The 27,582-nt window shown below is 48.7% G+C and overlaps 1 protein-coding gene across 3 annotated transcripts in view; it reads left to right on the forward strand.

The window, feature by feature from the left end:
• RCAN1 (regulator of calcineurin 1) overlaps positions 1 to 18,271 on the forward strand; it is a 49,661-nt gene extending 31,390 nt beyond the window's left edge. Inside the window, exons 1-4 of one of the 3 annotated variants that reach the window (XM_058822645.1) lie at positions 6,584 to 6,776; positions 9,997 to 10,170; positions 12,806 to 12,965; positions 15,907 to 18,271. In XM_058822645.1, coding sequence (XP_058678628.1) covers positions 6,690 to 6,776; positions 9,997 to 10,170; positions 12,806 to 12,965; positions 15,907 to 16,070 — 585 coding nt within the window. In that variant the 5' untranslated portion in view covers positions 6,584 to 6,689 and the 3' untranslated portion in view covers positions 16,071 to 18,271. Of the gene's footprint in view, positions 1 to 6,583; positions 6,777 to 9,996; positions 10,171 to 12,805; positions 12,966 to 15,418; positions 15,780 to 15,906 lie in introns of those variants that run through there. The other 2 variants (XM_058822631.1, XM_058822637.1) reach the window with 2 other exon arrangements.
• The last annotated feature ends 9,311 nt before the right edge of the window (positions 18,272 to 27,582 follow it).

A 27,582-nucleotide genomic window follows, 5' to 3' on the forward strand; every position in this document is an offset into this window, starting at 1 on the left:
CCACAGCTCTTTATAACCACAAAGCAGAAGTTGTCACAGAATTACAGAATGGTTTCAGTTGGAAGGGACCTTAAAGATGGCAGGGACACCTTCCACTGTGCCAGGCTGCTCCAGCCTGGCCTGGGCACTGCCAGGGATGCAGGGGCAGCCCCAGCTGCTCTGTCTGAAAGGAAACCCATTGAAAGCAAAGGGAGACGACCCATCTTGTTGTTGATCAGCATCAACTCCGATTTATTGATCAAATCAGCCACTTTATATAACAGTGTTAATTAACTTCATGCATATTGCAAAATCCGAGCTCACGATAGGTTACAGAGAAAACTCTAACCCCTCCTTTTGTTTACAATACCCGTGGTTTGTTTATTGAAAACAGGACCAGCGTTCTCACTGTGATATGAAAAGTTCTCAAAACCTTCATATCTGTTCCCAGAGCAGCTATCTGTTCCCAGAGAGCCCAACAAGGACAGAATGTTTTGCCTGTTATAGGAAGAAGACTGTCTGAGAATCCTGCTGTTTATAGAAAAGGTGTCTGAGAACCTAGTTATTTACAAAATCCAGCCTGGGAACTGCTGCTTTACAGCTGCCCTTTACTTTCCCATCAGCTGTATACCTTCATGGCCTCTTTCTCTAAGCCATGCTTGAAGCAGGCTCTCCACAGAAACCTGGGCAGGATTTCTTGCTGCAGGTCTGACAGGATTTCTCATGAGGTAAAACAGACCAGTCCTGCTTTAGGACAGTTTTCTCCCCAGATTCCTGCAGCAGCCTGAGCCCTGGCAGCCTGGCACCGGCCGTGCCTGGCATAGCTCCACACCCACTCAAGCCTCTGACTTAGCCCTGTAAATTTTTCCAATGCCAAGCACACCCAGGTCACAAACACAGGGAGGACAAGGGAGGCAGAATTATCACCCAGTATTAATGTTACAGAAATTTTTGGAAGAAATTCTTTACTCTGAGGGCAGTGAGGCCCTGGCACAGGGTGCCCAGAGCAGCTGGGGCTGCCCCTGCATCCCTGGCATGTTCAGTTCCAGGCTGGACACTGGGGCTGCAGCAGCCTGGGGCAGTGGGAGCTGTCCCTGCCATGGCAGGGGTGGCACTGGATGAATTTTAAGGTCTCTCCCAACCCAAACCAGTCTGGGAATTTATGATTTTTGTTTGGGGGGTATTTTATTTTTGTTGGGAGCAAGGGAGTGGTTGGGAATGTGGATTATTTTTAGCCAGTAAAATGAGAGTAAGGCTGTGCCAGGAAAATGAAAGCAGTGTGATTTTCATTGTAGATAACTTGAAGATGTTTATCCCTGTGCTGAGGAAGGGCTGAGGCAGATAATGAACATGGAACAGGAATAGAAGCTGGGTGTTGGTAGGAAAAGAGCAGCAGGGCTGGAGTGGGAGGGCAGGGATTACACACAGAGCATCTCCAAGGGCAGCTGGAAAACCTGCAGGGAGGAGGGAGAATGGACTGGGTTGTTCTGGTTTGTGGCTCTTGGGGGTAATTCTGTCAACTTAGAGAATTCCCAGCATGTTTAAGTTCATGTTCATTTCCCTTCACTTTGCTGTTGGAGTTATTAAAAGTCACTTTTGGTGACTTTTGCCTGATTTCTGCTTCTGTGGCCTCACTTCCTTCAATTCTGTGCCTTGCCTGTTCCACTGCATGTGGAGATGAAGTTGGGGAGCTAATTATGGCATTCAGTCCTTCTGTGTTGCCACTATTTCATACATGTATTGGACTCTCTGACTGTCCTTCCAGCCCCTGGAAAAGGTCTCTGTCACATTTCTGTCCTTGGGCAGTGCTGGAGGATCTCTCAGGTGCTCTTGGTGTTTGGGAGCACTTCAGGTTCTGATTGAGCACCTTGTGTGCAATTCTAGAACTCAACTTCCAGAATGTGAGCCCTGGAATGTGCAGCTTGCAGGGGAAAGGTGAAAGCTGAGGAGGTGGAGCTGCCCCTGCTGTCCTGTCCCTCTGCTCTGAGCCTTTGCCTTCATTCCCAAAGCGCAGCAGCACCAGGGAGCCATGGAATGGAATGGAATGGAATGGAATGGAATGGAATGGAATGGAATGGGTGGGAAGGACCTCAAAGTGCACCCAGTGCCACCCCTGCCATGGCAGGGACACCTCCCACTGTCCCCAGTGCCCAGCCTGGCCTTGGGCACTGCCAGGGATCCATTCCAGTCCCTCATTTCCATCCCAGGGAACAATTCCTCATTGCCAGGATCCCACCCAGCCCTGCCCTCTGGCACTGGCAGCCATTCCCTGTGTGCTGTCCCTGCATCCCCTGGCAATTGTCTCTCTCCAGCTTTCCTGGGGCTCCTCCAGGCCCTGCAAGGCCACCCTGAGCTCAGCCCAAAGCTTCTCCTGTGCAGGTGAGCAATGCCAGCTGTGCCAGCCTTTCCTGCCAGCAGAGCTGCTCCATCCCTCTGCCCATCCTGGAGCCTCCTCTGGGCTCTGCAGCAGCTCCAGCTCCTCCCTGGGCTGCTGATTTTGCCCTTGTTCTGTCTCCAGAAAAGCTGCCCTCTGATAATATCAGAACATCCCATCCAGGACTGCTGAGGTGTTGCAATGTTCCTGTCCCAGGCAGGGTTGTTTGCTGTGGGTCCCAGAGGGAACATTGCAGCACTCAGCTTGGGCACTGGGCCTTTTGTAACTTGGCCTCGTGGTTTCCACATCATCTCAGGGCTCCACTGCCCCAAACAGCTCTTCCTGCCCCAGGGCAGTGGGAATTGGGGCTTTTCCTTTTGACAAAGTGCTTGAGTTTAGCATTAATGATTCAAAGAGGTTTATTTAGTACACAGAGACCTGGCCTGAGCTGGAGGAGGCCAGGGCTGGATGGGATCTTGGGAATTGGGAATTGTTCCCTGGCAGGGTGGGCAGGGCTGGCATGGAATTCCACCCCTGCATCCCTGGCAGTGCCCAAGGCCAGGCTGGGCACTGGGGACAGTGGGAGGTGTCCCTGCCATGGCAGGGCTGGCATGGGTGGGCTTTCAGGTCCTTTTTGTGATTCTATGATTTGGTGCACAGCCACGTCAATGAACCATGATGACAGTGACAAAGTGCAGCATTATACAAGTGATTCTTTGGGGTTTTAAAAAGCCAGATTAAAAACATTGTGTGTGCCAGTAGGACTTAAATGTTTCTTTTAAATCTGGAGAACGCTGTGAAAAGAGTCTTTTGTGAGGTGTTGCATTTCTCAGCCCCGCTTGGTTTGTTCCTAGGCAGGCTCCAGTCCTGAATTAGCTGACAAAGTTCTGATTTTGGGGTGGTTTCTGCAGTCATTTTCCCTGGCTCTCAGCAATGCCCAGCTGGCCTTGAGCATGGAACCAGAGAGATTTTTACTGTTTTACTCCTCAGGGACAGAAATGTCCCCGGAGGTGCTGCAGTGAGCCCAGGCTGTGCCAGCCTGGAGCAGGAACCTGCCCTGCTTTCTTCTCAGGAGCTGCAGTTCCCTGGCGCGTGGCAGCCTGGTTGTGCTCAGGTGAGTCACGGCCATTCTTTCCAGGTGAGCATCCTGACCTCTGCTCTGTGCAGTCACACCTGCTCCTTCCACATCCCGAGGGCTGAGGGGACCTGACAGAAATTCCAGGGCAGGGACAGGGTTTGGGATGTGCTCGGTGTCGTTTTCTGGGCTCTGCGAATCCTGAATTTCTGTGTGGGATCGCTCATCCCATCCTCACTGGTGGAGTTCATCCCATTCTGCCCGGAAAAGGAGCTCAGGCCTGGCAGGGGCTGCCCAGGGGGGTTTGGGGTCCCCATCCCCTGCAGGAATTTCTGGATGTGGCACTCAGGGCTGGGGACAAGGTGGGTGATGATTCAGGCCCAGGTGAGATTTGATAGTCCTGAAGTGCTTTTCCAATGCAGTGATCCTGGGGTTTTTTAGTGATGCCTTCCAAGAAAAGGTTCTAAAAATTTGTATGAAGTATTCTTTTCATGCTGTGCTAACTTTTACACCGAGGTAACCTAAGAACAGCAGAGGGTTTGACTTTAAATGGGGATTTAGCAAGTCGACCCCCTAAAAATGGAGAATAATCTTCGTGTGAAAAGTTTTGTGTAGTTAAATAGTGATGAAATCAGGTTTTAAACCTAGCACTGTGCATTGTTTGCAGGTATTCCCTAGAACTTGGTGCTTCTGTCATAGCCCTGTGTTAAACCAGAATGAACTGAAGGCATTTAAGGCTTTGACTGTGTTGTAATTTTGGAGCTGCAGTGCATGGGAGAGTTTCAAATAACTTGTGAAAGCTTCAGTGTAAACTTCATTAATTACTTGAAGTGGTGATGAGCTTTTTTTAGAGGTTCTTGCTTTAAAAAAAAAAAAAACAACAAAAAAAACCAACAAACACACAAAAAAAATCCACAAGAAAAGACCAGAAAACCCCCACAAAAACCTGTGTTCTGTGCTGCTTTTTGGGAAAGGCTTTGGGATTCAGGTGCCCCAGAAAATGTCAGAATTCAGGTTGCACAGCTGCTCCATCCTGCTGTGTCTCAGGTTCTGGTAGAACCCTGACAGGCTTTGGTAGGAAAAAGAGGCACAAAGCAACCCCTGAGAAACCCTCCCTGCTCCGTGGGGCTGGGAAGGTGTTTAATAAGGCAAGAGCTGTAATTAATGCACAGAGCTGCTTTGAAGAAGCTTCCAAACGAATCCTCCTTGTGATGGCAGGAAAATATTTCCCCAAATCCGTCTCTGCATTTCCACCTGTGGCTGTTTGGTGGAACAAGAACTGAGCTCAGGGATTTGTTTCCCATCCCCAGAGGATCAGAATTGAGAATTTTCCTACTGCCTTCTGCCCAGCCCATTCCCCGAATTCCTGACATTTTCTGGGACACCTGAATCCCCAAGCATTTCCCAAAAAGCAGCACACAACACAGCTTTTTGTGGTCTTTTCTTGTGGATTTCTTGTGAGGGGGGTGGGAGTCTTTTTGCTTTGTGTGTTTATTTTTTTTTAAGGAAGAACCACTGAAAAAAGCTCATCACCATTTCAATTAATTAATAAAGATTAAACTGAAGCTTTCACAAGCAATCTGAAACTCTCCCATGCACTGCAGCTCCAAAGTTACAAGACAGACAAAATTTTAAGTGCTTTTAGATCATTCTGGTTTAACACAGGGCTATGATGGTTCCACCTGTGGTTATTGAGTGAAACAAGAGCTGAGCTGAAGGGTTTGTTTCTCACCCCCAGAGAATCAGAATGAGGCATTTTCCTGCTGCCTTCTCCCCAGAGCATTCTGCTGAGGAAGAAACATTTTCCTTTAACACAGGGTGATGTTTCCACCTGTGACTGTTTGGTGGAACAAGAACTGAGCTCAGAGATTTGTGTCCCATCCCCAGAGAATCAGAATTAGGCTTTTTTCCTGCTGCCTTCAGTGCAGCCCATTTCTAGAATGTTTCCACCTGTGGCTGTTGAGTGGAACAAGAATGAGCTGAGGGATTTCTGTCCCGTCCCCAGAGCATCAGAATTGAGCATTTTCCCTGCTGCCCTCTCCCTATTCCCAGAGCGTTTCCACCTGTGGCTCTTTGGTGGCACAAGAACCAATCTGGGGGATTTGTTCCCCATCCCCAGAGAATCAGAATTGAGCATTTTCCCTGCTGCCCTCTCCCCAGCCCAGAGCATTCTGCCAAGGCAGGAACATTTCCCTTTAACACAGGGTGATGTTTCCACCTGTGGCTCTTGAGTGGAACAAGAACTGAGTTCAGGGATTTCTGTCCCATCCCCAGAGCATCAGAACCAGACATTTTCCCTGCTGCCTCTCCCCAGCCCATTCCTGGAGTGTTCTACTGAGGCAGGAACATTTCCCTTTAACACAGGGTGATGTTTCCACCTGTGACTGTTTGGTGGAACAAGAACTGAGCTGAGGGATTTTTGTTCCATCTCTAGAGGATGAGAACCAGACATTTTCCCTGCTGCCCTCTCCCCAGGCCATTCCCAGAGCATTCTGCCAAGGCAGGAACATTTCCCTTTAACACAGGGTGATGTTTCCACCTGTGGCTCTTGAATGGAACAAGAAGGAGCTGAGGGATTTGTGTCCCATCCACAGAGCATCAGAACTGGGCATTTTCCCTGCTGCCTTCTCCCCATTGCCAGAGCATTTCCACCTGTGGCTCTTGAGTGGGACAAGAAGGAGCTGAGGGATTCCTGTCCCATCCCCAGAGCACCAGAATCAGACATTTTCCCTGCTGCCCTCTCCCCAGCCCAGAGCATTCTGCCAAGGCAGGAACATTTCCCTTTAACACAGGGTGATGTTTCCACCTGTGGCTCTTGAGTGGAACAAGAACTGAGCTCAGGGATTTCTGTCCCATCCCCAGAGCACCAGAACCAGACATTTTCCCTGCTGCCCTCTCCCCAGCCCGCTCCTGGAGCATCCTGCCAAGGCAGGAACATTTTCCATGCGCGGAGCGGAGCTGCCTGGAATTACTGCCAGTGGAAACTATGCTGCAAGAGGCGGCGGCAGCTGCCCCGCTCGGCTCAGCCGCATTTTCCATGCTCCCGGTAATTAGCAGGGGGAAGCTGACTAATTACTGACGTCACCTCTTTCCAGCGCCGCTTACATTTTGTTCCCAAGCATGCTCAGGAATTCGCTGTCACCCACGGGATGCTCGGAGAGCTTTTTGTCACCGGGGGCCGGGCTGGCTCCGCTCGCCTTGGCTGCGCTTTATAAGCGCGGCGAGCGGCGGCTCCCGAGCGGCTGCGGGGCCGCCCCGAAAATGCATTTCCGAAACTTCCACTACAGCTTCGGCTCGCTCATCGCCTGCCTGCCCGACGGGCAGCTCTTCACCCAGCCGGAAAGCAGGGTACGTTCGGGTTCTTGGGGTTCTTCTGGCAGCGCCGCTCCGGAGGGGTTTGCTGTGGTGTGTGCCGAGTCCCAGGACGGAGGAGAATTGAGAGTCTGGCTCCGTGTTCTTAGAAGGCTGATTTATTATTATATTATATTCATTCTATTAAATTCCATTATATTCCCTTCCATTTTATTCCATTATATTACATTTTATTATATTAAAGAATGCTATACTAAAACTATACTAAAGAACAGAGAAAGGATTGCAGTTTGCTGAGTCCCAGGTCAGAGGGGGAATTGAGAATCTGGCTCCACATTCTTAGAAGGCTGATTTATTATTATATTATATTAATTATATTCTATTATATTAATTATATTAAATTCCATTATATTCCATTACATTCCATTATATTCTATTCCATTCCATTATATTCTATTCCATTCCATTATGTTATATTCCATTGTATTAAAGAATGCTATACTAATACTATACTAAAGAACAGAAAAAGGATAGAGACAAAGGCTTAACAAGAGGGAAATTGCAGTTTGCTGTGGTGTTTGCTGGGTCCCAGGTCAGAGGGGGAATTGAGAATCTGAATCCACATTCTTAGAAGGCTGATTAATTATTATATTATATTATATTATATTCTATTATATTAATTCTATTATATTGTAGTAATTCTATTATATTAGTTCTATTATATTCTATTACATTACATTATATTCCATTCTGTTCCATTCCATTATATTCTATTAAAGAATGCTATACTAAAACTATACTAAAGAACAGAGAAAGGATACAGACAATTAACAAGAGGGAAATTGCAGTTTGCTGTGGTGTTTGCTGGGTCCCAGGACAGAGGGGCAAGTGAGAATCTGAATCCACGTTCTTGGAAGGCTGATTTGTTATTATATTAATTCTATTGTATTAATTCTGTTATATTCTGTTATATTAGTTCTATTATACTCCATTATATTCCATTCCATTATATTCCATTATATTCTATTACATTAAAGAATGCTATACTAAAACCGTACTAAATAATGGAGAAAGGGTGCAGACAGAAGGCGTAACAAAATACTAATTAAAAACTCGTGGCTGACTCCTCAGTCCCAGCACAGCCAGATGGTGATTGGTTATTGAGTAAAAACAATTCTCATGTTGCATAAACAATTTCCAACCACAGAACACAGGAGAAGCAAAGGAGACAATATTGTTTTCCTTTTTCTCTGAGGGTTCTCAGCTTCCCAGGAGAAGAAATCCTGAGCAAAGAGGATTTTTCAGAAAATATGACAGGGACAGTTTGCCATAAAAGTCTTGGAGAGTGTGCAGCAGGCTGCTCTGATGGGAATGATTCCAACTCTGGGAATTATTCCGTTTCAGCTCTCTGTGGTTGGGAAAATTGTCTCAAGTTTCCCTCCAGACTCCTTGGACTGTGTGGTGTATTCTGAATTTTCAGCAAATATTTCATCAGTTCTGGAATGGCTGCTCAGGGTTGGTGGAGTCCCCATCCCTGGGTGTGTTTGACAAGGCCTGGGTTTAGTGCCAGGGTTTAGTTGAGGTTCAGAACAGGTTGGACTCAGCGATCCTGAAGGTCTCTCCCAGCCTTGTGATTCTGGGATTGTCTAATTCTGATTTTGGAGAAAAGGGCAGGGCACAGCTTTGAGCTCCCTCATGCTGGGATTCAAAACTTCCCATCAAGAACCCTCCTCAGTAAATATTCTTAATAATTTATTATGAAATATTTTTGCCAGAGATTTTATTTCCCTGCAATGGGTTTTGGAAGCAGAGGTTGTTTTTGATGGAATACTTGGAATAAATAAGTGAATAAATGAATAAATGAATAAATAGCACAGCAGCCTCAGTTTGTGTGGGAGTTCAGAGCTGCTCCATGCTGCTGTTCCTTCACTGATTTTGGCAGCAAGATCCACGAATTTGTAATCCATGTGATTCTCCTGGGCTTTTTTTTCCTGGTAATACTATAAGAAATCCTCTTGGGTCTGTATTTAGCTGATTTGCAATATAAAATAAATAATAATGTAAATATTAAAGAATATAAAATACTTATCAGTCCTGATACAGTGAGCTGTTACTGCTAAGATACCTTAAGGACAAAAATAACTTTTTTTTTGTGTCACAGTGATAAAGTGATATTTCTGATCTCTGTAATCACATATTTAAATAAATTAAAATTAAGAAAAAAGATTTCTGTCTTTAAATAGAGAATGAGAAGTTGGAAATGGAATTTTTGGGTGTATTTTCCATGGTTCTATCTCACCTTTGAGATATACCAAAGATGTATTTTGAGGCTCCCAAACACCAGGTCCTGCTCCTGTTTCAGAGCTCATTCTGAAGAAGTTGCAGAAGCAGAACAGCTCTGATTTTAAAATCTCTTTAGAATGGAATGATTTTATACCCAGTTGTGGTGAGTGTGTGAAGTGCAGCTTCTCAGGGAGGAAAATGAAATTCTGAATTAATTTCTGCCTTCTTATATAATTTCCCTGCTTTTTTTCCCCCTACTAATTCAAAATACTGTAGTAAAAATCCCTCAGTGGAATAATGTTTATTGTGGCTTTATCCTGAGTTTCTGGGAAGCTTTTAGGGAGAGAAAATAGCTGGAAATTCCCCCAATTTGAATCCATTGGAATAAAAGCCTTGGGAAGGGCCTGGCAGCTCCAGAGCCTCCTCCTGTGTCTCTGGGATCCTGCAGGGACGGTGGAAGCACTTTCATAAATTAAATTCAGAATAGCAGGAGATGTTCATGGACCTCATTCTTGGAGCTGAGTCACTGCAGAAAATCACATTTAGCTGGAAAATCAGGATTTTTTTCATGTTTCTCTATGAAAACTTGTGGTGGTTCCTTTGAAGTTTGCACATCTGGGCAAAGGCTTGGCAGAGTTTTTTTTTTCAAGGTTTTTGGGTATTAATTTTCTAAGAAACATTTCGATATCTTCTGTAGCTAAATTAGAGTGTCTTGTCCAACATTAATTTATGATAATAAGATAATAAGTGATAACATCATTTATTATTATTATTTATTATTATTATTGATGTATTTTGAGGATACAGAGAAGTCAGGGATAAGGTAGACAACTTCATTCTAGAAAGAAAAAGGAAAATAAACAAAGCTGTTACAATAATCAACATTCAAGGGTGGTAATTTGCCCTTATTAATAACTTCTCATTTAGAATTAATTCCTTTTTTAGTGTTTAATACTGATTTTCTCCTCTGCAGGCCAAGTTTGAGTCCCTGTTCCGCCCCTATGACAGGGACCTCACCTTCCAGTATTTTAAGAGCTTCAAAAGAGTGAGAATAAACTTCAGCAACCCTTTGTCTGCAGCAGATGCCAGGATCCAGCTGGACAAGACAGAATTCCTTGGAAAAGAGCTCAGACTCTATTTTGCTCAGGTAAAAAAAGCTGCTTGGGATTAAAGCTTTCCTTGTTCTGACTGCCACAAATCCTCCAGCTGATGTGGAGGATTTCTTTTTCCAAGCTGGTGTTTGGAAAACCCCAATTTTGGGGTTAAATTTTGGGATTGGGATAAAAGGGTTGGAAAGATGATGGGAATTTTGGGAACTGAACCCTTTTTTTACACTGGGTTTTGTGCATGTTTCTTCTTGGTCTTCTTAAGTCATTTGCTTTCTTTTGTAGAGTTTCTCCCAAGTTTCTGGAAATCTGGGAATTGTTTCAAAGAATTTATTATCCCAGCATCCCAGAATTCCTTCGTGGTCATTTTTTGTCAGATGAATTAGAGAATCCAGGCTTGTTCCAGAGCTCCACACATTTGGAGGCTGTTGATACTTCCCTTTTTTTTTTTTATAACCTTGGATGTGAATGAGAATATTCCAAGAATTTAAAGGGCTGGGGGAGGCTGGGTGGGTTCTGCCAGCACCCAGGGAGTCCCTGAGGGATCCAGAGTGTGGAGATGCCCATGCCAGGCTGAGAGATGCCCATGCCAGGCTGAGAGATGCCCATGCCAGGCTGAGAGATGCCCATTCCAGGCTGGAGGTGCACATGCCAGTCTTGGAGCTCCACATTTAATGTTGGAGCTGCCCATTCCAGGGCTCTGGAGCTGCCCATTCCAGGGCTCTGGAGCTGCCCATTCCAGGCTCTCCGTGCCCATTCCAGGCTCTCCGTGCCCATCCCAGTCTTGGGGATCTCCACCAGAGCAGCTCTGGAGCTCCCTGCTCTCTGCTCCTGCCCAAACTCAGGCTCTGGCATCAGGCTGCTTTTCCAGCTGCTTTTCCAGCTGCTTTTCCCTCTGAAAATCGAGTGGGAAAATGAATCCAGAAGTGTTGGACACCCCCATGATCCAGGTTATTTTAGTCCCTGCTGGAATTCCCTCCATTCCCTCTTTTGAGGATGACTCCCGGCACCATTTGCCACAAGGCCTTAGAGGCCCTGTCCTGCTGGAGGTGTGGGAGGGCAGAGCTTTGGGTTTTTAGGGAAGAACATTTCGGTGGGTCAGAGCTGTGTCCTGGAGGTTTGGAAGGGTTTGGGTTTTTAGGGAAGAACATTTCAGTGGGTCAGAGCTGTGTCCTGGAGGTTTGGAAGGGTTTGGGTTTTTAGGGAAGAGCATCCCGGTGGGTCAGAGCTGTGTCCTGGAGGTTTGGAAGTGTTTGGGTTTTAGGGAAGAGCATCCCGGTGGGTCAGAGCTGTGTCCTGGAGGTGTGGGAGGGTTTGGGTTTTAGGGAAGAGCATCCCGGTGGGTCAGAGCTGTGTCCTGGAGGTTTGGGAGGGTTTGGGTTTTTAGGGAAGAGCATCCCGGTGGGTCAGAGCTGTGTCCTGGAGGTTTGGAAGTGTTTGGGTTTTAGGGAAGAGCATCCCGGTGGGTCAGAGCTGTGTCCTGGAGGTGTGGGAGGGTTTGGGTTTTTAGGGAAGAGCATCCCGGTGGGTCAGAGCTGTGTCCTGGAGGTTTGGAAGTGTTTGGGTTTTAGGGAAGAGCATCCCGGTGGGTCAGAGCTGTGTCCTGGCTGGTGCTGCCACCCTGAGTGCCGGGCAGGGCACGACAGCCCCGGGATGAGGGGATGCAGGGATTGAGGGATGTGGGAATTGAGGGGTGCGGGGGTGCAGGCATTTGGGGAGTCAGGAATGCTGGCACTGAGGGATGCAGGAATTCAGGGATTTGGGCATTCAGGAATGCAGGGGTGAAAAGATGCAGGCATTCAGGGATTTGGGCATTCAGGGATGCAGGGGTGCAAGAATGCAAGAATTGAGGGATGCAGGGGTGCAGGCATACAGGGGTGCAGGGATTCAGGGATTAGGGGATTCAGGGATTCTGCAGGCATTCAAGGATGCAGGGATTCAGGCATTCAGGAGTGCAGCCATTCAGGGATGCAGGGATACAGGATAGAGGGATGCAGGCATTCAGGGATGCAGGGGTGAAAGGATGCAGGCATTCAGGAATGCAGGAATAGAGGCATTTGGGGATGCAGGGATTGAGGGATGCAGGCATTCAGGGGTTCAGGCATGCAGGCATTCAAGGATTATGGGGTGCAGGCACTCAGGGATGCAGGGGTGCAGGGATTCAGGGATGTAGGCATTGAGGGATGCAGGCATTGAGGGATGCAGCCATTCAGGAGTTTAGGATTGCAGGCATTCAGGGATGCAGGAATTGAGGAATTTAGGCATTGAGGGATGCAGGAATAGAGGCATTCAGGGATGCAAGGACTATGGGGTGCAGGAATTCAGAGATGCAGGAATGGAGGGATGCAAGGACTATGGGATGCAGGAATTCAGAGATGCAGGAATGGAGGGATGCAAGGACTATGGGATGCAGGAATTCAGAGATGCAGGAATGGAGGGATGCAAGGACTATGGGATGCAGGAATTCAGAGATGCAGGAATGGAGGGATGCAAGGACTATGGGATGCAGGAATTCAGAGATGCAGGAATTGAGGGATGCAAGGACTATGGGATGCAGGAATTCAGGCATTCAGGGCTATGTGGATGCAGCATGGAGGAATTCAGGGCTGCAGGGCTTCAGGGATGCAGCATTCAGGCATTCAGGGACACTTTGGGGTGCTCTGCTTTCTCTTGCAGACTTTGCACATCGGGAGCTCCCACCTGGCCCCCCCAAACCCAGACAAGCAGTTCCTGATCTCCCCTCCTGCCTCTCCTCCTGTGGACTGGAAACAAGTGGAGGATGCCACTCCAGTCATTAACTACGACCTTCTATATGCAATCTCCAAGCTAGGACCAGGTAAGAAGGTGGGAAAATCAGAATTTTGGTGGAGGAAAACATCTCAAAACTTCCTGGATTTCTAAAACTTTTCCAAGAAATTTTTATTTCTGTTTATTTTTATTTCTATTTTCTGGTTATTTTTCTTTCTATTTATATTTTAGTTCCATTTATATTTTAGTTCTATTTATATTTTCTTTCTATTTATATTTTGGTTTTATTTATATTTTGGTTTTATTTATATTTTATTTCTAATTTTATTTCCATTTATATTTTACTTGTATTTATATCTTGGCTTTATTTTATTTATTTTTATTTGTATTTTATTTCTATTTTAGTCTATTTTTTCCATTTATATTTTATTTCTATTTATTTTATTCCTATTTATTTTTCTTTCTATTTATATTTTCTTTCTATATTTATTTTCTTTCTATTTATTTTTATAAATTTCTACTTCTGTTTTCTTTTTCTATTTTTTCTTTTTTTTCTTTCTATTTGTATTTTCTACTTATTTTTATTTCGATTTTTTCTTTATATTTTTATTTCTGTTTTCCTCAGATGAGGAAACTGCTACTGAGTGTAGGAGGAACTATCAGTATGAACTTAAAATTCTTTGGAATTTAAGAGGGATAAATTCCTGCCCCTCCTTTCCCCAGTGATTAATGATCACATCCTTGATTTCCCTTTTCTCCCATATTTTATACAACTTATCCATGAAAATTGGTGCAAATTAATCTTTCCCTAAATCCAGCTCAGATTCAGCCTGTTTGGGGCAGTATTATTAATTTTAGGGGAGAGAAAAATGGTCACATTTAATAACATTGAACAGAATTAAATTACTCTTATTATATGAGAATAATTATTCTCATTAATAAGATTAGAGAAAATAAAAACTGTGTCAGATTCATTTTACTGGAGAATTTTTAAAATTCCTGTTCACCTCCAAACTTAGGGAATTGTAAAGGATGGAGAAAAGGGCAGGGCACAACTTTGAGCTCCCTCATGTTGGGATTCAAAACTTCCCATCAAGAACCCTCCTCAGTAAATATTCTTAATAATTTATTATGAAATATTTTTATCAGAGATTTTATTTCCCTGCAATGTGTTTTGGAAGCAGAGGTTGTTTCTGATGGAGCACTTGGAATAAGTAAGTAAATAAATGAATAAATAGCACAGCAGCCTCAGTTTGTGTGGGAGTTCAGAGCTGCTCCATGCTGCTGTTCCTTTACTCCAAGTTTTCCTTCCAAATTTTAGGAAAACCAAAAAGAAACTTTAAAACAAATATTTTAGGCCCTTCCAAGCATAAAAAATTTGTCATTTTCCCGTTCCTGAGCATTCCTGTGGAATTTTCCCAACTAAAAACCCCATTGAAAATTTACCATGTCCCATTTGCTAAAAAAAAAAAAACCCATTGAAAGTCACCATGTCACATTTCCTAAAAAGGAACGATTAGAGGTTCTCCATGTCCTATTTCCTAAGGATTTCCCCACCTAAAAACCCCATTAAAAACCCCCCAGGTGCCCTTTCCTCTGGAGTTCCCCACCTAAATCCCCCATGGAGAAGCCCCCAGGTGACCTTTCCTCAGGAATTCTCCACCTAAAAACCCCATTAAACCCCGCCAGGTTCCCTTTCCTCAGGAATTTCCACCATGGAAGTGCCCCAGGTGCCCTTCCCTCAGGAGTTCCCCACCTAAATCCCCCATGGAAAAGTCACCCTGTCCCATTTCCTCAGGAATGCCCCACATAAATCCCCCATGGAGAAGCCCCCAGGTGACATTTCCTCAGGAATTCTCCACCTAAAACCCCATTTAATACCCCCCATGTCCCACTTCCTCAGGAATTCCCTCCCCAAATCCGTACTGGAGAAGCCCCCAGGTGCCTTTTCCTCAGGAATACCCCACGTGGAAAAGCCCCCAGGTGCCCTTTCCTCAGGAATACCCCACATGGAAAAGCCCCCCAGGTGCCCTTTCCTCAGGAATACCCCACATGGAAAAGCCCCCAGCTGCCCTTTCCTCAGGAATACCCCACCTAAAAACCCCATTAAAAAGTCACCATGTCCCTTTTCCCAAGGAATTCCCCACCTAAATCCCCCCTGGAAAAGCCTCCAGGTGACATTTCTTCAGGAACACCCCACCTAAAAACACCCATTAAAACCCCCTCAGGTGCCCTTTCCTCAAGAGTTCCCTACATGGAAAAGCCCCCAGGTGCACTTTCCTCAGGAATTCCCACCATGGAAGAGCCTCCAGGTGACACTTCCTCAGGAATTCCCTCCCCAAATCCGTACTGGAGAAGCCCCCAGGTGCCCTTTCCTCAGGAATACCCCACATGGAAAAGCCCCCAGGTGCCCTTTCCTCAGGAATACCCCACATGGAAAAGCCCCCTGGTGACATCTCCTCAGGAATACCCCACATGGAAAAGCCCCCAGGTTCCCTTTCCTCAGGAATTCCCATTTTCTCCCATTTTTCCCTCCCCCAGGGGACAAGTACGAGCTGCATGCTGCCACAGCCACCACCCCCAGCGTGGTCGTCCACGTGTGTGAGAGCGACCAGGAGGGCGAGGCCGAGGAGTAGCCCAAAAAACCCAAACCCAAAATTTCCGCAGGAACTCTCCCCCTGAAAACCTCCTGGAAAAGCCCCCAGCTGCCCTTTCCTCAGGAATACCCCACATGGAAAAGCCCCCAGGTGACATTTCCTCAGGAATACCCCACATGGAAAAGCCCCCAGCTGCCCTTTCCTCAGGAATACCCCACATGGAAAAGGCCCCTGGTGACATTTCCTCAGGAATACCCCACATGGAAAAGCCTCCAGCTGCCCTTTCCTCAGGAATTCTCCACCTAAACCCGTACTGGAGAAGCCCCAGGTGCCCTTTCCTCAGGAATTCCCTCCCCAAATCCGTACTGGAGAAGCCCCCAGGTTCCCTTTCCTCAGGAATTCCCATTTTCACTCCCATTTTTCCCCCCTCAGGGGACAAGTACGAGCTGCACGCTGCCACAGCCACCACCCCCAGCGTGGTCGTCCACGTGTGTGAGAGCGACCAGGAGGGCGAGGCCGAGGAGGAGCCCAAAAAACCCAAACCCAAAATCATCCAGACCCGTCGGCCCGACTACGGCCCCGCCGCGCTGAGCTGAGGCGGGCCCGGCGCTGCCCCCTGCGGAGGAGATCGGCCTTCGCAAGGAGTTTTCCCTTCCGAGGAGCCCTCCAAGGGTTTGCCGTGCGAAGGCGCCCGGCTGCGGCGGCGCAGCTGCAGGAGGAGAACCCCAGGTTTGCTGCGCATAAAGGAATTCCCTGCTCGGTTTGGAGCCTCGGTCCGTGTGCCGAGCGAATTCCCACGTGCTGGGAGCACAGGGTGGGAGAAGGGGACATTTTGGGGACAAGCTGGGCTTATTCTGCGGGACAGTTCCTTGTTGTGACGCCCCTGATGGGTGTTTGGAAAACCTTGGGATGACAGGGTTGGAGAGATGATGGGAATTTTGGGAATTTAACCCTTTTTCTTACACTAGGTTTTGTGCATGTTTCTTCTTGGTCTTCTCAAGTCGTTTGCTTTCTTTTGTAGAGTTTCTCCCAAGTTTCTGGAAATCTGGGAATTATTTTGAAGTATTTGTTATCTCAGCATCCCAGAATTCCTCCTGGATGTGTACATACATGATATATTTATATTTGGTTTTATTGGCACTCGTTTTCCAGCAGGATCCAATTCCTCCAGCACCTGCTTTTGGTGCTCTGGAAGTTGTGCTTTTAAAATTTGAACCTTTGGAATTCCTGCAGAGGGTTTTACCTGGCAAAGCAGTGGAAAAACGTGCAATAGGAGAATTGTTGGAATACATGGATTTTAAATTATTTTAAGTTCAGGTAATTTATATCTCCAATAGGATTTGTTTGGGAGCTTTGACTCGAGGGGTGAAAAAAGGACTCAAATAATGCTGATGGTGCATATTCAGAGCAGGGGGATTTTTCCAGTGAGAAAAACAACTATGGAGAAACTTGAATCTGCATTTTTGGTGAATAAAGATTTGCTTGGGATTGGAAAATTCCACCCAGGAAGCAGTGAGGAGAGCTGGAGTGCCTTTTCCTTGTCCATTCCTACTCCAAGCTGCACACTTGGATCTTTTTCTACTGCTTTTGGATATCAAAAAATCCAAACTTTCTGAGCTTTGCTTCCAAACTCAGCTGGGATGAAATGCTTCATGCCAAGGAATGCTGATTTAAGCAATGGGAATATGTGGGAGAAGCTTTAGGGCTTTTTTTCTGGCAGTGTTTAAAGGCTCCTAAATGCAAATTTTAAAGAAGAAAGATGGCAGAAATATTTTAATACTGTTTTTTAAACTGGAGATCCTCACCTTGAAAGAGGGGTCAGGATTTTTTTGGAGGAGACAGGAATTGCTATCCCTAGGAAATGCCACTTGGGGTCTTGGAGAAGGGATGTTGGAGCCTCTCACTGTGTTTTTAGGAATCAGACTGTGGCTGTCTCCTGGTTTGCCCTTGCCACAGTTGGTCTGAGAAGAGATTGAAGCAAATGTTGACTGTTTGTCACCTCGATTTTTGAAATAATATTTGTTTTAAAAAGAGTGGAGCCGTTCCAGGCCACGGTGCAGGGAAACAGGGTGTTTGGAAGGCCTGGAACTCCTGACTGGAACACAAATGAGAGACCAGGAATACACTGAATTTCTTGCTCTGGCTTGGATTGTGATTCCCTGGGAAGTGGAGCAAAGCCTGGCCCTGGTGTCTGGGTGGCCCTGGTTGAGAAGAGCTGATTCCATGGATTGCTGGAGCTGCAACACAGGAAAATCAGATTATTCTGGGTTACCCTCAGCTGGCTCCACCCTGCATTCAGGGTGCTGCATTCAACACCCAAAAGAGAGGAACTGATGGAGGAAAACTTTGCAGGTTTGCCACAACTGCCTTGAAGCCTTTCCAAGACTTTTCCATGTTTCTCAAACGACTGCTGGACTCTGTGTCTCACCACATTCAGTTCAAAGCATTGGGAATAATTCCTGTCCTGTCCTTCTTCCATGAAAAATCCAAGCATGACTGTGGCAGTACAAACCCAGGGGGCTGCTGCTGTGTTCCCTCCAAAAGCAGAGCTGCTTTTCAGTTCTAACCATCAATAAATCTGATTTTTGTCATCTTAATATCTGACCCTTGCCTGAGGTGGGAACCATGGAAATCTTGGAATGCTCTCAGTGTGTTCCTGCTTGGATCTGCCACCTCCTGTCCCCAAGACTCCAGTGTGCTGCTTGCTTTTTCTGGTTATTTTTGTAATGTTCCAATGGATGCTTAGTTGGTATTTTATACACTTGTATAGCACGGGGCAGATTGAAATTAAAATATTTTGTTGTCTTCTTGTAAATGTCCTGGTGTTTTCTGCACAGAACCACCCCAAGTTCAGCACCAAAATGGGAATTTTCAGCTTCCAGAGGGGCAGAATGTTGTGCCAGGCCCTCATAAAGTGACGCCTTGAAAAGGTTTCCAACCCTCAGAGAATTGCATGAGCTCCACGTGGGAGATCATGTGAGAATCAAACCTGATTCTTCTGAGCCTCAAGTTCCTGATAAAGGTATCAGCATCTTCCTGCTCCAGAATAATCCCTGCGCATTGGTAATACATGAAATATTTCTATTAAAAATGAACATTTTGGGGTTTTTTGCAGAGAGGTTCTGGATTCCCCAGCCCTGGAAGTGTCCAGGGTCAGGTTGGATGGGGCTTGGAGCAGCCTGGGATGGTGGGAGGTGGAGTGAGATGAGCTTTAAGGTCCCTCCATCCCAAACCATCCCATGATTTCTGAAGCTCCTGGAATACAGAAATACATCAGTATTCAATGGCTTTACCTGAAAACTTTAAGTCCTTTTGCTGCAAAAGGATTTAAGGGAAACCATGAAGGTTTTGCTGTGTGAAGGGACGGAAGTCCTGTGATGGCAGAAAGGAATTTCTGTTGCCCAATTAAAGCCCTGCCTCATTAAAGAGGTGAAGGCAGCGGCCTCAAAAGGACCAAAGTTGGTTTTTAATCAGTTTTGTTTTCCAGAGCAGCCCCAAGGGTGGAAACTTTGAGTCCATCAGAAGCTTCTTCTTCAGTTCACACTTGGCAGGGGTGGGGAAGGAATGAGCTGCAGAGCTCTGGAGCCATTTGAACAATTTTTGAACCATTTTTGAACAATTCCAGCAGGGATTTTGCCCGTGGCTTCATCACCTGCCTGCTCGAGTTTGCTTGGCTTGGGGAACACAAGTTCTTTTTATCCTGCCTTGCCCAACACACTGCAGAAACATTTTCCAGAGAATTATTCCTTGCTAATGCTTTTAATAATTCATAATGGATCTGGAAAGACAAAACAATGATGAAGACATTCCCCAAGACACTGGTAAAGAACATTTTGACACTAAACTTTCAATTAATACCAAACTTTCAGTGCTACAGGCAGTGAGGGAGGAGCACAGAGGTGACTCCAGTGACAGGGGGCAGGATGGAGCTGGCAGGGCTGGATTTATCTTCCCGGACAGAATTTCCATTGGTAACAGGGAACTGTCACGTTCCAGGCTTTGTCATGTTGTGCTGTGTGTGTTTTCCTGCCAGGAATTCCTTTTGTTTGGAGTTCCTTTGGAAATGGCTGGAAAACACATCCTGGGAGGGGCAGCTGGACAAGAGGAGGCTCAGGGGGCACCTCAGTGCTCCCCAGAACTCCTGACAGGAGGGGCAGGGAAGGGAGGAGAGGGAATTCTGTGGGCTGGAATTGCACCAGGGCAGATGGCTCAGGTTGGGGATGGGGACAGGAAATTTCCCTTCCCTGGAATGGGCTCAGGGCACAGGGCTGGGCACAGGGGGCTCTGGAATGTCCCCAGGAGGAGCCCCCAGAGCCCCCCTGGTCCCTGCTCAGGGCTGGGCACTGCCAGGGCAGGGGTTGTGCCCCCTGTGAGGGGAATTGCTGGGCACGCATCCCTGCCCATCCCTCTGGTCCCATCCCTTGGCACCACTGAGAAGAGCCTGGGGCATCCGTTGGCACCCTGATGGATGCCCAGGGCTGGAGAGCAGAGCTTCCTGACGCCATTGAAGATAAACCAAGTTAATCATGAAGATAAATCTAGTGAATCGTTTTCCTTTGTGAAAGTTTCTGAAAGGAATCTCTTTCTTGGTGCCCCTCTGACGATCTGTGGGGTGTTTGGGTCAGAGCTGCCCAGGGAGGTTTGGGGTCCCTGTCCCTGGGAGTGCCAGGAGGAGTCTGGATGTGGCCTTGGGGTGATGCTGGTGCTGCTGGGGTGGGCCTGGGGTCTCCTGAAGGGCTCTTCCCACCTTGAAAACCTGGGGTTGGAGCCTTGAAGTGGGACTGAGTCCCACTGAAGCTGAAGGATTTCCAGAGGCACGAGGAAGTGCCCATAGGTGGAGCTCAATATCCAACAATGGCGTTCATTATCCTGAATAATACCAGCTCTGGCTCCCAGCCCCTCAGCAGATGCTGGAAAAGATCTCTGACATCCCTGCCAGCCCTCAGCCTTCCAGGATCCCACCTTTACAAACTGCTGCTCTGCATTTCCCTGTGGAAATCTCTTCGAAGGAGCACCCACAGAGAAGAGTGGCTGCATCCAGATGGAAAAGGGAAATGTTGGGTGCCGCTTGCGGCTCTGTAGAAGTGATCCCAACCCCCAGGGCGTGTGGGATTTACAGAGAGCTCATCCAAATAATTCTCCTCCCTGGAGGAGACTCCTGAGGGAGCTCAGAGCCCATCCCAGAGCCTGAAGGGGGCTCTGGAAAGGAGGGAGAGGGGTTTGGTACATGGGCAGAGTATTACTGCGACCTGTGTGGGTCGCAGCTGGTGAGAGAGAGACGGTGAATCTTGTTTCTTGAATCAGAAGGCTTGATTTATTAATATATATTATACATTATAGTTATACTAAAAGAATATAGAGAGAGGTTTGCAGAGCTGCTAGCTAAGCTAAGAAGAGATAGAAAAGAACCCACAACAAAGGTGTGGCCAAGGACTCAGTCCCCTGGCTTGAACTGGTGATTGGCTCTTAATTATAAACATAGAAAATGAGCCAATCAAGGTGAATCCTATTGCATTCCACAGCAGCTGATAACAATTGTTTACCTTCTCTTCGGGGGCCCCTGGCCTCCCGAAGACACAGAAATGTGAAAGAAAGGATTTCTGTGGAGAAATGTGTGCGACAGGCAGAGAGTGCCAGCACTCAGGGAATGGCTTTCAATTGAAGGAGGGCAGGGCTGGGTGGGATTTTGGGAATTGGGAATCGTTCCCTGGCAGGGAATTCCATCCCTGCATCCCTGGCAGTGCCCAGGGCTAGGCTGGACACTGGGGACAGTGGGAGGTGTCCCTGCCTGTGGGACATGGAAATGACCCTGAAAATCCCTCCCAGCCCAGTTCTGGGGTTCTCTTAAGTGCCTTTCACAGCTGCGTGGGGGTTTTTTTTGACCTTTTCTAGCAGCTGAACCGTGCTGGGTTGAGCCTTTGTAAATAAAGTAATGATGCATTTATTGATGTGATTCGAGCGGGAAAATGCAGGACCTGCCATAAAAAGCAGCTTTTCCTTCTGAGCAGCACAGCCCTCCCCAAAGCTGTGCCAGCGCCTTCCCTGGAAGGCTGTGGGAGCCTGGCTGGCTCCACATGCTGCCGAGGCATGGAAAGCTCTTGCTGAATGCCTCTCCCACGCAGCCCCAGCTTGGCAGAGGGATTGCCATGGGCTGCACCTGCTTTGTGATCTGCTGGATGGATTCTGGCTGCTCAGCTGCCTCCTGGATCAGCAGGAGCTGCTGGGACGTGCAGGAGTGCTGGGCTGGCAGTAACCTGGGCACAGTTTCCATTGTGCTGCCCTGAGAGAGCAGAGCTCCCAGAGCTGAGCTCCTGCAGAGGGGAGGCTTACTCGGCACATTGCCCGGGGCTTCTCTTGGCTGGGTTTGCATTAGGGTTTTAATGTAATGTGGATTTTTATAGTGTTGTCTGAGACTTCAGAGTGAAGAGCTGGGGCTCATCCAGCCTTTCCTGGTGGGTACAGCAGCCCTGTGTTCTTCTGGAAGATTCCCTGAGGGAGCGGCCTCAGGCCGGGCCAGGGCAGGCTCAGCTGGGACAGCAGCAGCAATTTGCCCATGGAAAGGGAGCTCAGGCCTTGGCAGGGGCTGCCCAGGGAGCTTTGCAGTGCCCATCCCTGCAGGTGTGCCCTGGAGGTGGCACTGAGTGCTCTGGGTTGGGGACAAGGTGCCCATGGGGCACAGCCGGCACTGCATCGGCTGGCAGGGCTGTGCCAGCCCCAGGGATTCCATGAAAAGGGAAGGAGACATTTCACAGAATTCCCAGAATCCAGAATCCCTGGGTTGGAAGAGACCTCCAAGACCATCGAGTCCAAGGCAGCCCCAACTGAACCCTGGCCCCCAGTGCCACCTCCAGGCTTTGTGAAACAAACCCATTTCAGGGGAGGGAAACCCATCCCTGGGTGTTTGTGCCCAGGGCTGTCTCCAGCATCCACCTCCCCCTGCCCTGGCCAGCAGGAGCTGCAGGTGGATGAGGCCAGAAGCACAAATCACCCCAGCTGGGCATCTGGAGGTGCCCAAGGAGCACCTGGAGGTGGCACTGAGTGCTCTGGGCTGGGCACAAGGTGGGCACAGCTGGCACTGCATGGGCTGGCAGGGCTGTGCCAGCCCCGGGGATTTGGGGATCCAAGAAACACAGGATGAGACACCTTGGGCAGTGCCTTGTTCAGCCAGCACCACCTTACACAGACTGGAAATGCAATTAAAACCCAGATTTTCCCCTGCAGGTTTTTGCTCGCTAACAAGAAGCAGAACTCCTTCCCAGTGTCCTTCACCACAAGTGCCCCATTTGCCTCCAGGACAGTCCCTGTCCTGCCAGGCAGCAGCTCTGACCCCCAGTGTGACACCAGGCGGATCCTGCGATTCCCTGCCCCAGGAATTCTGTGTTCCCTGTGTTCCCTGTGTGTGCTCCTCACCCTCCCCCTGCTCTCAGGGGTCACACACAGCCTCTCAGATTCACATATTCACATTTGAGAAATGGCTGGGCTGCACACAACTTTCCTGGCGGCTTCTGGAGTTCCCTGCTTGTTCCTGCAGCTCCCGAGGTGAGGAAGAGCAGCTGAGGAAATGCTGGAATGGGAGAGATGATTCCAGAGAGGGCTGGAGGAGCAGGAGGGAAGGGCTGATTGAACACTGATTAATTAATTGTCCACCAAAGCTCACAGTGATGCTTTCCCTTGGCAAACATCAGGCTCCAGAACAGAAATCTGTCCGAGAGCTGCAGTGTGAGCAGAGACACTCAGCTGAGGGGGATAAAGGGGGAACAGGGACAGAGTGGGCAGCACTGCCAGCGTGTCCTTGGCACTGAACCCTCCTTTTGTCCTGCTGGGTCCCCAGGGCTGCTCCTGATGACCCCAGCCTGCCTGCTGGGCACCAGGACGGGCACACAGGGGCTGGGTTTGCTCCATCCCCACGGGATAACAGCGCCCTGCATCCCAAGGACACCCCAGGGAGAGGCCACCCTCTGCCCAGGGGGATTTGGTGCTGGTTCGGTGCCATCAGCCACACCAAACCTCAGTGCTGGCACTGCAGAGCCCTGGATCCTGCTCTGGGAATGCCAGGCTCCCGATGATCCCAGCCTGGCTGCCACCAGGGCTCTGCCCTCTGCAGGTGCTGCTTCCTTTGCTTCCAAACATCTCCACTTCCCACGGGGTGAGCGGCTGCCACAGGGAGCAGCAAACCCTGCACCAGAAATCCCTTAAACCCTGTGCCAGCAACCCCTGAAATCCTGCACCAGCAATCCCTCAGACCCTGCACCAGCAATCCCTGAAATCCTGCACCAGAAATCCCTCAGACCCTGCACCAGCAATCCCTCAGATCCTGCACCAGAAATCCCTCAGACCCTGCACCAGCAATCCCTCAGATCCTGCACCAGCAATCCCTCAGACCCTGCACCAAAAATCCCTGAAATCCTGCACCAGCAATCCCTGAAATCCTGCACCAGCAATCCCTCAGACCCTGCAGCAGCAATCCCTCAGACCTGCACCAGCAATCCCGCAGACCCTGCAGCAGCACAGCAGCTCCACTCAGAGGGACTGGGACAGAAACCACGGGGAGAGGCCCCCCTGCAGGGGATCTCAGCATCAGCCAGGGACAAGCATGGAATCATGGAATGGTTTGGGCTGGGAAGGACCCCAAATCCCACCCAGTGCCAGCCCTGCCATGGCAGGGACACCTCCCACTGTCCCCAGTGTCCAGCCTGGCCTTGGGCACTGCCAGGGGTGCAGGGGCAGCCCCAGCTGCTCTGGGCACCCTGTGCCAGGGCCTGCCCACCCTGCCAGGCAGGAAATTGTTCCTAATATCTGATCTAAACCTGGAATTTTTCAGTGTGGAGCCATTCCCTGTGTGCTGTCCCTGCATCCCCTGGCAATTGTCTCTCTCCAGCTTTCCTGAGGCTCCTCCAGGCCCTGCAAGGCCACCCTGAGCTCAGCCCAAAGCTTCTCCTGTGCAGGTGAGCAATGCCAGCTGTGCCAGCCTTTCCTGCCAGCAGAGCTGCTCCATCCCTCTGCCCATCCTGGAGCCTCCTCTGGGCTCTGCAGCAGCTCCAGCTCCTCCCTGGGCTGGTTCCAGGGTCCCTGGGCATGAGCAGCCCCAGGAATGGGGCAGGATCCATGTTTGGAGTCCCTGGGTTCCAACCCAACACATGCACTGGGTTCCTGCCTCAGTTTATTGTGTATCATCAATCAAAGTGAAATGCCAGGGGATTTTTCTTTGGGAGACAGAACAGAAGCCTTTTGTGCTGGGTTTGCTGTGGGTGGGGCTGGGGAGGAAGCAATCCTCCTCCTCCTCCTCCTTTTGAAGGGGAGAAAACTCCCCAATTATTTGCACTGACCTTGCCCTGAGTGCATTTGCTTTGCTGGCCAGTGGCTGTTTGGGGCATGGAGGGAAATGCTGGCACACCTTGAAAGGAAAAGCAGCCCCGGCTGGGCACACCTGGCCAGGGGCGGCTGCCGGAGGCCTGGCCTGGGCACCACAGGCTGGATCTGTGCTCTCAGGTGGAGCTGGGAGCCCACAGAGGTGCAGATTGGAAATTAGAGGATAGTTGTCCCTGGAAGGGTGGTCAGGCCTTGGGATGAGCTGCCCAGGGAGGGGCTGCAGTCTCTGGGAGTGTTCAGGATGTGGCCCTGGGGTGATGCTGGTGCTGCTGGGGCACTTTGAAGGTCTGTGCTGGTGCTCACAGGGGTCTGAGGATGAGGGAAGAGACGAGGATCTGACTCCATGTTTCAGAAGGCTGATTTATTATTTTATTATATATATTACATTAAAACTGTACTAAAAGAATAGAAGAAAGGATTTCATCAGAAGGCTGGCTAAGAATAGAAAAAGAAATAATGAATAACAAAGGCTTGTCACTGACCAAGCCAGCTGACTGTGATTGGCCATTAATTAGAAACAAGCACATGAGGCCAATCCCAGATGCACCTGTTGCATTCCACAGCAGCAGATAATCATTGTTTACATTTCATCCCTGAGGCCTCTCGGCTTCTCAGGAGGAAAAATCCTAAGGAAAGGATTTTTCATAAAAGATGTCTGTGACAAAGGTCTCTTCCAATCCTGATGATGCTTGGGCCCTGTAAAAGCCACATTTGCAGATAATTTGTTTGTAAAAGTTCTTAAACTCAGCTCTTAAAAAAACCAACCCCAAACCCAACCCATTCTGTGATCCAAACCCGCTGGAGAACTTGGATGTTGGAGCTTTAATGAAACTGAAGTGTTGGTCCCTGGGTTATTTCAGGTTTGTTTTTGGTGTTTTGGGCAGTTCTGTGTCCTGGTTCATTGGCTGGTGTGATGAGCAGCCCCAGACTGTGGATGGGCACCCCTGCGAGGCTGGCTTGGACAGGGATTGGAACAACCTGGCAGAGTGGAAGGGCTGCAATGGGATGGGATTCCAGGTCCCTCTCACACCAAACGTGGAGTTTTGGGTGAGATTCAAAAGAAAAAAATCAATCCCGTGGAACGTTTTCTTGTTGTGTGGAAAAAAAAAGGGGTGAATTTTGAACTTCAAGAGCAGCAGAGCAAACAAAGGCTTTGTTTTCCAGCCACTGCTTTGCCCTGGAAAGCTCCACTTTGAGGGACACCTCTCTTTGACTCTTCCCAAGAGGTTCCCTCGTCCCCCACAATTAAATCTCGGCTGTCAACGTGTTGAATTAATTTTCCATCAGAAGCTTTATTACATTTAGTGAAGGATGGGAAGCACTGAGGATGTTAAAGCTCAGCTTTGCTTGGGTGGAGGAGAATTCCAATCAAACACCAGCGTCAAGGCAAAGGATTCCAGTGTTCTCCCAGCCCTCATCATTCCCAGTGCTCCCCACTGCCCAGAGCACTCCTGTGATGCTCTCAGGTGGTTAAAGCTCCTAAATGGACAAGAATCCCATTTATTTGTTTTAATTTGGGTTAAAAGGTGATGCCAGGCTGAGCTTTTTGATGGGAGTGGAGCTGCTCACAACACCAGGATAAGAAACATCCCCTTGCTGAGATCTGCTGGAAAATATTTGGATGGACAAAGTGCTGCATTACTGGGCCTTGATTAATGGATGGTGTTTGGAAACAAAACTTTCCAAACAAAAGGAATGATGTGCTATATCTGGCAGAGGGGTTGATCAACAGGAATTCACTTTTTCCATTTCCTTGTGCGGAACAAACAAAGGAGGCTTAAATGTAGTAAATCACTTAGTCACGGCATTAGGAATGGCACGGTGGGGTAATCACAGAGTTATGGAATGGCTGAGCTGGAAGGGACATTAATGATCACCCAGTGCCACCCCTGCCATGGCAGGGACACCCCCACTGTCCCCAGTGTCCAGCCTGGAGCTGAACATTCCAGGGATGCAGGGCAGCCCCCGCTGCTCTGTGCCAGGGCCTGCCCACCTTCACAGGCAAGATTCCTCCCAGTTTCTGATCCAACACTGCTCTCAGCTGGGACAGCAGCAGCAATTTGCCCATGGAAAGGGAGCTCAGGCCTTGGCAGGGGCTGCCCAGGGAGCTTTGCAGTGCCCATCCCTGCAGGTGTGCCCTGGAGGTGGCACTGAGTGCTCTGGGCTGGGGACAAGGTGCCCATGGGGCACAGCTGGCACTGCATCGGCTGGCAGGGCTGTGCCAGCCCCAGGGGTTTGGGGATTCTGTGGAATCCAATGGGTTTTGTGGCAGTTTGGGGTTTCCATGAAAGAAATTTGGGGTTTCCAAAGTGTCTCTGTGTGCGTCTGGATCTTTTTGCACCCTCAGCCTCTCCTTCACCTGCACCCTGCTCTCTGAGGGTGCTTCCCTTTCAGTCAGGAGGCAGCAGAGCTTTGGGAGTTTTCAGAAGGAGGGAACCAGAGCAGTTCATTAAAACACCTCAGAAATGGAGCCCAGCTCTTTTACAAACCTTGTAGTTAAGGTCAGCTCATCCCTTGCTTGTGCTGCTGTTATCCCTGCATGGTGACTGGGGCAACAAACCCAGGATGGGCAGCGCCAGAGGCTTTTTCAGCCCTGACTGAGCTCCAGAGCAGGATTCGGCCTTTGCTGCTGGCCAGGGAGGAACGGGAATCCTGAGTTTAGCACCAGTCTGGGAATCCTGAGTTGTTTAGCACCAGTCTGGGAATCCTGAGTTTAGCACCAGTCCCTCGCCGGGAGCA

This window comes from Ammospiza caudacuta, chromosome 2, assembly GCF_027887145.1.
Source record: "Ammospiza caudacuta isolate bAmmCau1 chromosome 2, bAmmCau1.pri, whole genome shotgun sequence".
Lineage (NCBI taxonomy): Eukaryota > Metazoa > Chordata > Aves > Passeriformes > Passerellidae > Ammospiza > Ammospiza caudacuta.